We start from the raw sequence: 11,105 nt of genomic DNA, 5'->3' as shown, positions 1-11,105 counted from the left end.
TGGTAAGGAACAATCTAACATTATGTTGTAAAATATTGAACTTATCCTTTAAGACCTTTGTAATCTATAGTTCACCAGCTACATCAAATCCAACTCAGATCATGGATTCAATCTATTGCAGATAAAGGTAAACCACAATGCGGGTTTGTGCAATATATGAACACTAACCTGCAGAAACACATTATGTAACCACTAACCTGTAGAAACCCATTTAAACCGATAAACCCGATAAACCCAGCAAGTTGTTCCTCTCACAGACATTATTGTCATTGGATATTGAGACGAAACCACACCTGTTCTTAAAAAACGACATAAACATTTAGAATAAACCCATAGTCAGGTTTTCCCAGTTATCTGTGATTAATAGAATTTTGGGGTTTCATCTACTAGTTCACTGCACTGACCCCAAATCCCCCGCTCCTCTGTCTCTATCTCTCTATCCATGTGGTCACAACCACAGATCAACACTTTATTCTACAGCTAGAAAAAGAAAAGAACAAAAAAGAACATAAAAGGAATGAACTTCTGAGTGAGAATATGTATTTAGAGTTCTTTTGCTTTTTGCTTTTCTACCCAGTGGCCTGCTTTCTGATCATTACATTTCACGACACAACAAAGAAAAGCATCTCTATCAAAACAAATGACAATAATCCGATAAAAACAACAGCAATGCAGAAAAACGAAACAACAACAATGATGCGAAGGGATCATCACAATGGATCTCCTGTTGTAATTTAGCAACTGTCTGGATAATCTTGTGTGTATTTTGGGTGTGTTGTACCCGCAAAAAAGGAAGATGTTTTTATTGTCACATTCCCCAGATAGGTGCAGTGAAATGTGCTGTTTAACAGGGTCAGTCAACCATAGTAGTATGGCGCCCCTGGAGCAAATTAGGGTTAAGTGCCTTGCTCAAGGGCACATCGACAGGTTTCTCAACCTTTCGGTTACTGGCCCAACGCTCTAACCACTAGCCTACCTGCTGTCCTTAAATACATCAGATGATAAGAATAAAAATAAATGTAAAATAAAATACAATACCAGTATACAATCGGTTTGTTGTTTTTTTAAGAAAAGGTGGTCATATTTCCTAATTATTAAAAGCAATGCAACCCCTAAATCCATATATAAAGATTAAAACATGGATAGAGAGCTACATTGAAGTGTGCGCTCTGTAATATCAATTCTTACTTAACATCAGATAAGTGACACGTTTTTATCCCATGACTTGTCTGCAGTTAGTTAACATATCAGGATACTTAAAAAAAATACAAAAACAAACAATATATTGGCATTAAATACATTAATCCATTACAAAACAAACACATGGATATAAATTCACAATATATATGTACAACCTAATCAAAAAAAGAAAGAAAATCAAAGAAAACGTCGGAAAATTAACTACTGTAAAATCCCTTCAATCATAATTTAAGTGTATTGAATGCAAACTAAGGGAAAAGGGCAAGGTAAAACTCCTGTAGTTTGAAAAGTTTGAATTTAAATTGTAGTTTGATGAGCTCTTTGTAACGGTAAGCTTTGTTGTACATCTTTAAATTATCATTCTAATTTATGTATGTCTTGGTTATATTCTTAGATATTTGTCATATAGGCTATATTTATTATTATTGTTATTATTATTATTATCATTATTATAGTTTTTTGTTGCATTTTTTTATATATATTTTTCTCAGTATTTCTTTGTAACTTAATATGTAATTGGTACACAGAATTCCAAATTGACATAATGGCCAATGGCCACATATAAAACTAAACGATGTCATACACATAATTTCTAACCAATCAGAAATAAATGAAATCCACATAGAGCCTCATAGGTTTGAGATTTTACCATAGATATAGAACATTAGATAGGCTGATGTCATAAAGCCCCAATGAATCAGAATGGAACAATTTCTCGGCCATCTTAGCTACGACCAGTTCTATCGATGTTACTGTACTTGGCATATGTATGCTTGGATTAAAAAGGAACCATGAACTTAAAACGTCACCTAAGAACCTATGGTGATATCTCACACAGTGCGAGTCCTTTCTTGTTGTCTCTGTATTGTAGCCAATGGGGAAAGGACTATATCAGAGTTGCCATGGGGAGGGAGAAAGGGAGCGGAAGAGGAGGTGTGGAAGAGGGGGAAGCGAGAAAGAGGAAGTGGTGATTACAGTGTTTTTTTCTGAGAACAGGAATGAAAGGGGGATTTGCATTCTTAGTAACACATATGGCAACTTCCTCAATGCTTGAATTCATTTTCTGGGCTGAAATATACAAATATGCATAGGCTACAGTAGCTACAACAACACGTAAACAATCCCAAATACAAATGTGTTTAGATATGAGGAGAATCTTGAATGTTGTAAAGTGAAGGTTGGTCCTTAGTGGTATAGGGCCATTGATTTGTATTATAATTGAGTTTATCGGTGCGTTGTGTGTGTGTGTGTGAGGTTCACCCATCTCTCTAACTACTGATATCCTACCACACAATCGCTAACATGGCACAGTCCAATAACCATAGTGGAATACTGACATGAAAAAATACCTAAGTAACATGGTCACAAACACAATTTCATAAGTCCCTACTTACTGTTTAAGCATTTTTTTCTTTTAACACACAAAACAAAAACAAGACAAAAAACGAACAACAAAACAACTCCCTTGCGATCCTCAGACGAATCTACACACAAAAAATGATTTTAAAAGATGTATTCTCCCAATGTTTTTGGACATACTTTATATATAACTTCCTATTACTGTAACGACAATTTCTCTGCTTTTCTCCAGAGCTCTGTTAGTGGTAAGTGAGATAGTAAGCCTAAGAGGATCTAAAATGGTCATCCGACACAAACTCTTCCTCCAGGTGAGCACATAGCTACCCTGTCTACCAGCACCCACAGATCATAGCGGTAAGTACAACTGCTTGCCCTTGCCTACCAATACGAACTGCTGCTCCCTAGCAACAGTTCTAAGATCAGGTTAACCTAACCGCACCAAACAACAGATCTAGGATCCGATTACACATTTTTGCACAGGGTTCATTAACAGCAGCCACCGCTTCACCATAAAGGGGTGCTGGCTTCCTAAGGGGGGCTTGCTTGGCTGTCAACCTTACAAACAATTGGCCTGAATTTATTTACAATAATATTTTTGACTCAATTCAGTAGTTTGGGGCAAATTCATTAGTCTCAGAGTAGGAGTGCTGATCTAGGATCAGTTTTGCCTTTCAGATTATAATGCATATGATTATATAGACAGGGGGGCCCTGATCCTAGATCAGGACTCCTATTCTAAAGCGCTTCATGAATACAGTCCCTGGTCTACATAATGAGGATAATAAATGTGGAGGTGTATATATCAAAGATAAATGCATAGGATCCTAATCAGTTCCAACACTACACGTTTAACAGCGAGCAATACAAAACCAGATCACAGAAACTGCGATGGAATTAAAAGTCTTGGTCATTGGCACTGGGGGTAGGGGTAGGGAAAGAGGGTGGTGTGGGGAGAGGTGAGAGTAGGGGTTATGGGAGGGAAAAGGTAGTTTTTCCTGGAGGAAGTGGTGGCCGTGACTGTGCAATTACAGAGTGTTCGTTGTATAGGTGTTTTTGAGATCTTAGGACATCAGTGAAGGTTTCATCCGGATCAGGAGACCTCAGCTCACACACTTGTAATCAGTGTCCCTGCCGAGACCCGTCAGTTTGGCAGACATCTACACAGACCAGTCGTGAGTCGTGAATCCCTCAGCAAACTCACAAAATAGTCCCCCTTCTTTACGAGTGATATTGAACGTGGATGTGTACTGACTGTACAAGTGTGCGGGTGCAACCACACATGCTCACACACATTTTCACATTTTACACATTAGTTGTCATGGAGTGTGTGCCCTGAATTCCGCTAAGGCTTCTTCGTAGGGAGGAAACACAGTGTAATATATACGAGTAATTTGTTTATTTGAATCAACAGTCTTGCTTTGTTTTATGTATGGTGTTAGGGATTAGGTGATGAGATTATTTAGAGCACAGTTGTCAATCTCATTCCACAGAGGGCCGAGTGTCTGCGGGTTTTTGCTCCTCCCTTGTACTTGATTGATGAATTAAGGTCACTAATTAGTAAGGAACACCCCACACCTGGTTGTCTAGGTCTTAATTGGAAGGAAAAAACTAAAACCTGCAGACACTAGGCCCTCCATGGAATGAGTTCGACACCCCTGATTTAGAGTGTAGTGCACTGTTGTGTGTGTATTGATGATTAGTGCAGTACTTGGGCTTTTCACAAAACAGATTATGAACTATTTATGTATGCCATTGGTTTATATATTGTAATTCATGATATTGTGTCAGTTTTCTTTCTTCATCTATCTACCATTTTGTTATTTCCTTACATTTCTTTCAGAGGCTGTCGTCCCTCCCCCTGATTGGTCAGTTGTTTTATGTCCTGAAAAAATGTGGGCTTGGAATTTGAGTGGCACTTTCGGAGCAGAAAGACGTTTGTTCTTATTCAAACACAGTAAATATAATACATATTTTATATCCGTATAAAATATATATTTTTTATTTTTCCAATATCAGATAGTGTTTCATATAGAGTTTTTAAATTGATCAATATAATAATTGTTGTATATGTTTTTATAATAAGGCTTTACAATAAGGTGTCTTTTTATAATACGATTTCACAGTAAAGGAGCATTGAATCTTTGTGTAAAATCACAACGAGGGTAAATAAGTGTGACTGTTTAAAAACAATATTATTTGACTAATATTACACAGGACTGTTATTACACAGCACTGTAGCATTAGCCTAAACTTAGCCGTGGAGTTAGAGTTCAAGCTTTCATACCAGAGACTTAAATAATGATATATGTATATAAAATATAATTATATATGTATATATAATACATTATTATATCATTATAAATTACATACTCAAAGCTTAGTATGGACAATGCAGAGAGTAGCCTATAGGCTTTATTTGCCCCATGTATGTGAATTCTATTGGTCCTCATAATGATGTAGGGTATAGGATAGCATGTTCATTTTAAGTCAACAAAACAAAAGACGATCAAATGATACTATTGTCATGGTGTAATACCATATAAATATAAGAATACATATAATATCATTATAATATTTTCTTCTTCTATAATTCCATGCTATAGCTAGACTAAAGGCAAATATTGGCTTTTTCTATGAATACCTAAAAATACAATTTTTAATATCTAATGATCTGATGATTTCATCTGAGTTTTGAGTTAAGGAAATATGACTCCTGTACTATAGCTTTCTTTTTGCTCCACTGATAAAGCATAATGCATCATGCGAAGTTAAGTGGAATCCTACTTCCACTTAAGTGATATTTTCACTTAGTCTCCCATTGATTTGCCTGTTAGTGGAATAGCAATGCAAGTCCACTGCAAGATTGATTGAAGGATATGGTTGCAAATCTTTGTACCTAATGGCAGCATGTTCATCCTAATGGCCTAACACAGGTCATGTAAATACTGTATCTCACATAATGGTGCTTTTACTGCAACATTTCTAGGTCGAACTGGAGGGGGTCCCATACAAACACAAAGAAAGACATGTTTGAACACACACACACACACACACACACACACACACACACACACACACACACACACGCATGCAAGCATTCAGACACACACTCACACAATTTCTCAAAACAGTGTTACAAGTACAGGTACGTACACAAGCTTTAAACTGACCAACACATCTTTTAACAAGGGGGATTTGGCTCTGTCTTTCTTTCTCTTATTGATTCTCTCCGTCTTTCATCTTGAACTCTTCCTTTAGCCTTGGAAGAAGAGGCGGTGAAGCATCGTGGCGATCTGATTGGTTGATTGGAGAGGGGTTGCTAGCGTCTCTGTGTAATATGGTTTGTGTTAGTGGAACTGGGGGGGAGGCGGGAGGAGGAGGGGGGTCGAGATGGTTGGAGTGCCAGGGGTCAAAGTGCACAGATCAGAGGTGACGACCTCACACTTTTTTAGGAGGAGGAGCCAGCTTGATGATCTCGTCTTCAGAGGGTTGGCGAATGATATCTGAGGAGAGAGAGAGCGAGAGAGAGTGGAGAGAGAAAGAGGAGAGAGAAAGGTCTCAGTAAGCTGCTGCAACAGACGTGAGAGAATGACTGAAAATAAATGAAGAAAAAGTCAAATAAGAAAGAACAAAATAATTTAGAAATCTGAAGAACGCCTCAAGGAAGGACTAAAGAAGACAGAGCTCAGAGAAATACAGTTTATAGTTAGAGACAGATTAGGAAAGAGAGCTCAGAGAAATACAGTTTATAGTTAGAGACAGATTAGGAAAGAGAGCTCAGAGAAATACAGTTTATAGTTAGAGACAGATTAGGAAAGAGAACTCAGAGAAAAAGAGAAAAGATGAGGAAAAAGTGGAGAGAGGAGGGAGGGGGGAGGAGGGAGGGGGGATGGGGAGGAGGGAGGAGGGAGGGGGGAGGAGGGAGGAGGGAGGGGGAAGGAGGGAGGGAGGAGGAAGGAGGGAGGGGGGAGGAGGGAGGAGGGAGGAGGGAGGGAGGGGGAAGGTGGGAGGGAGGAGGGAGGAGGAAGGAGGGAGTGGGGAGGAGGGAGGAGGGAGAGAAAGAGCGAGAAAAAAACAAAGAAAAGTGGAGAGAGAAAGATAAGGCAAGAGGAGAAGGAAGAAGAAATATAAACAAAAAGGACCGAACGTTAGAAACAGAAAAACAGAGGTATAGTAAAGAGAAGTGACCTTTGTATTTCTTGGCGGAGGGGATGCGTGTGAGCTTGGTGTCGATCTCATCGTCCTCAGAGATCTTGAGAACCGTGGTGCGGTACTCGATGACCCGGGTCAGCAGGTCTGGTCGCCGTGAGATCTCAAAGATGTGCTCGATGTACGACAGGTTATCTGTAAAGAGGGAAACATTTTTAAGGTGCAAAAGTACTGTAAACATTACTATAATCTGGCAGCGTGATTTAATTTGTTACTTTTCTTAAACATTGTGCCTTCAAAGATCTGTGTTCATTTGCAGCCTCCTTCCCCCTCCTCTCCCTCTCTCCCCCTCCCTCACCTTGTGCCAGTTTGTCATTCTTCACCAGGTAATGAAATCACTCTCCACTTCCCTCCATCCCACCATCCCTCCCTCCCTCCCTCCCTCCCTCCCTCCCTCCCTCCCTCCCTCCCTCCCTCCCTCCCTCCCTCCCTCCCTTCCTTTCCCTTCCCAAATGTTGATCTGGGAAACCTGGAAACTTCTCCCTCCTCACCCTGTGCCAGCTTTTCATTCTCCTCCAGGTAGTTGAACCACTCCTTGGAGGAGGTGATGGTGTTGCTCTGGTCCTCTGTGATGTCCTCCTTGCAGGCAGACTTCAGTTGGTCCAAGTCCTCATTGGTGATGTTCTCAGACAGGTCACTGAGCAAAGAGCTGTACTCCGACATGGTCTGATGGAAGGAGGGGGGAGAGAGTGAGGGGGAACGTTAGTTAATTCTGGTTCTTTATCAGAGAAAAAACAGGATGGAGGCGATCCAAAACAGCCCAGGTAATGAGGGTCAGCTGGTAGAGCACGGCGCTTGTAACGCCAAGGTAGTGGGTTCGATCCCCGGGACCACCCATACGTAAAAATGTATGCACCCACGACTGTAAGTCGCTTTGGATAAAAGCGTCTGCTAAATGGCATATTATTATTATTATTATTATTATTATCTTGCTAGCTTTAGTTTGGCACAACACGGCCTGGCAAAGAGGGGAACGATAGCACAAACAGATCTAGGACCAAGTTAGCCTCTTGCTGCCAAAACGAGTGAACTTTTATTAAATCATGTACATAAGAGCAATAATGTGTGGTTACATGTCTTTAGTCTGTCAGTTTTCTGTTCTCTAGACATTACCCCTTACCCTTGTTCCACATGGAGTTCTATTTCTGATCCTAGATCTGTGTTTACGGGCACCCCCTACATGGAGCTGAGACCACAACTCTATCTCTTTAGAGACGAGGAGGAGAGAGAGAGTGGGACAGAGAGAGAGAGAGAGAGAGAGAGTCTCTAGTGGACACTCTGTCCTTCTATTGTGATCTCTGTTACAACAAGATCTCCCACTCTACCGATGGCAGGCTGGAAAGTGGCTATACTTACTATAGCCATGAAGCCACAGAAACACCAATATGGTATGCAGTATTGGAGACAGCTGTGTGTCTGTGTCTGTGTGTGTGTGTATCTGTCTCTCTGTCTAGCTCTCTGTGTAAGTGTGTGTGTGTAAGTGTGTGTGTGTGGGTTTGTGTGTGTGCGCTATTGACTTCTGTACAATGGCATCTACCTACAATATAAAATGTAGATTAAATGTAGTAATGGTGGATTAAGGAGCATTGAGTGACATCCACAACAAAGGCTTTCAGTTGTCACACAAACAAGCATGCACGCACGCACACACACGCATGCACACACACACACACACACACACACACACACACACACACACACACACACACACACACACACACACATACACACCACACACACACACACACACACACACACACACACACACACACACACACACACACACACACACACTGTCTTGACTTGAAAAGGAGAAGTCAAATGCTTGGTGGATCTCTCCAAAGGCTATTGTCTGATTTAGTTTGTGTGTGTGTGTGTGTGTGTGTGTGTGATGAACAAGGCTCAGGGACAGCCTAAATACTAGAAGAGTCATATTCTCTTCTACCAGCAGAGGGCAGTGGTCCCTATACAGACCCAAAGGTGTGAGTGTGTGTGCCCTCTCTCCCTTGCCTAGCTACCTGGCGACGTTAGTTTCTTCTCCGCAATGAGTCTGGATCTGAGTACCTCCCCGACCCTTCACTGTAATCTCTGTCCTGGCAGAAACTGATCTAAGGTCAGTTTGTGGCACTTTCCCTCAAAAGGTAAGGTTATGATAGGGTGATCCTAGATCTGTGCCCAATGGAGCGCGGTATAATAACAGTGTGTTTTACAGGCCCTCCCTTCACACACACACACACACACACACAAACACACAGTCATTACCTTAAATGTCACATGCTCAATCAAAAGCCATTTTTACTCAATAAAGACAGAGGACTGACTGGGCAAACACACTCCCCAGGAGAATAGAAGAGGTGCAGGGCTGTGTTTGTGTTTGGATCAATGTGTGTGTGTGACAGTGTGTGTTTGGATCAATGTGTGAGTGTGTGTGTGTGTGTGACAGTGTGTGTTTGGATCAATGTGTGTGTGAGTGACAGTGTGTGTTTGGATCAATGTGTGTGTGAGTGACAGTGTGTGTTTGGATCAATGTGTGTGTGTGTGTGACAGTGTGTGTTTGGATCAATGTGTGTGTGTGTGTGACAGTGTGTGTTTGGATCAATGTGTGTGTGTGTGTGACAGTGTGTGTTTGGATCAATGTGTGTGTGTGACAGTGTGTGTTTGGATCAATGTGTGAGTGTGTGTGTGTGTGTGTGACAGTGTGTGTTTGGATCAATGTGTGTGTGAGTGACAGTGTGTGTTTGGATCAATGTGTGTGTGAGTGACAGTGTGTGTTTGGATCAATGTGTGTGTGTGTGTGACAGTGTGTGTTTGGATCAATGTGTGTGTGTGTGTGACAGTGTGTGTTTGGATCAATGTGTGTGTGTGTGTGACAGTGTGTGTTTGGATCAATGTGTGTGTGTGACAGTGTGTGTTTGGATCAATGTGTGTGTGTGTGTGACAGTGTGTGTTTGGATCAATGTGTGTGTGTGACAGTGTGTGTTTGGATCAATGTGTGAGTGTGTGTGTGTGTGACAGTGTGTGTTTGGATCAATGTGTGTGTGTGACAGTGTGTGTTTGGATCAATGTGTGTGTGAGTGACAGTGTGTGTTTGGATCAATGTGTGTGTGTGTGTGACAGTGTGTGTTTGGATCAATGTGTGTGTGTGACAGTGTGTGTTTGGATCAATGTGTGTGTGTGACAGTGTGTGTTTGGATCAATGTGTGTGTGTGTGTGTGACAGTGTGTGTTTGGATCAATGTGTGTGTGTGACAGTGTGTGTTTGGATCAATGTGTGTGTGTGACAGTGTGTGTTTGGATCAATGTGTGTGTGTGACAGTGTGTTTTTGGATCAATGTGTGTGTGTGTGTGTGTGTGTGTGTGTGTGTGTGACAGTGTGTGTCTGGATCAATATGTGTGTGTGTGTGACAGTGTGTGTTTGGATCAATGTGTGTGTGTGACAGTGTGTGTTTGGATCAATGTGTGAGTGTGTGTGTGTGTGACAGTGTGTGTTTGGATCAATGTGTGTGTGTGACAGTGTGTGTTTGGATCAATGTGTGTGTGTGTGACAGTGTGTGTTTGGATCAATGTGTGTGTGTGTGTGTGTGTATTACAGTTTATTAATGAATAGTTGGTGTTTTATACCACTTGCACTTCTAGAGGCCTTAAGAAAGGCTTCCAAACTGGCAGAGACTACAGGGCAAAACAGACCAAAAGTACATTGCAAAATGCTAAAACATTTAAGGTTTAAGACTTGCTGCCACTCCAATCTGTCCCCTATACATTTTAAATTGGTGGGGCACTATAACCACACAGGAGTTAAACTGGTACCACATTCTCCCTCTCGGGTGCAACAAATGTAGCGTCTTACAAGGCATGCCTCAAAATATGTTAAAGAGCCAGAAACAACAATACCATGCCCCCATTAGTGGTCAAAATGTTTCTTTGCGCTCCAAAGATACGGTACGTTACTGTATTCTGTGGGGTTTAATTACAGTACCATTAGAAATACAGCTATTCTTTCCCTGCCCATAACATTTTCCCACAATGCACCATAATTTATAGTATGCTGCAGTAAAACGTTTCAGAGTATTTTAATGTTGATAATGACAAAAATTTCCGTATAATTTACAGTTGTTCTCTTTTTTCTTTCCATCTCTCCCTCGCTCTTTCTCTCTTTCTGTGTCCCTCCCTCTCTACTCTACATCTCTCTCTCCCATTCTTCCTCTCTCTCTCTCTCAAACTCTCTCTGTCCATGCCTCCTTTCCTCTCTCTCTCTCTCTCTCTCCACCCCCCCTCTATCTCTCTATCTCCCCCCCCTCTCTCTCTCCATGCCTCCTATCCCCTCTCTCGCTCCTATTC

General features: G+C 41.2%; 1 protein-coding gene across 1 annotated transcript; it reads right to left on the bottom strand.

Annotated features, from left to right (window-relative positions):
• Nucleotides 1–520: 520 nt before the first annotated feature.
• LOC311116091 (astrocytic phosphoprotein PEA-15-like) lies at nt 521–7,431 on the bottom strand (the record flags this gene model as incomplete). Its single annotated transcript, XM_084191221.1, has 3 exons — nt 521–6,062; nt 6,748–6,903; nt 7,260–7,431. 3 exons carry the CDS (start codon nt 7,429–7,431, stop codon nt 5,998–6,000), a joined length of 393 nt encoding a protein of 130 aa, XP_084047347.1. The 3' UTR covers nt 521–5,997.
• Nucleotides 7,432–11,105: the final 3,674 nt, after the last annotated feature.

Source organism: Coregonus lavaretus (genome assembly GCF_964263955.1).
Source record: "Coregonus lavaretus genome assembly, contig: HAP1_SCAFFOLD_1960, whole genome shotgun sequence".
Taxonomy (NCBI): Eukaryota; Metazoa; Chordata; class Actinopteri; order Salmoniformes; family Salmonidae; genus Coregonus; species Coregonus lavaretus.
This window is presented reverse-complemented; position numbering and strand designations above follow the sequence as displayed.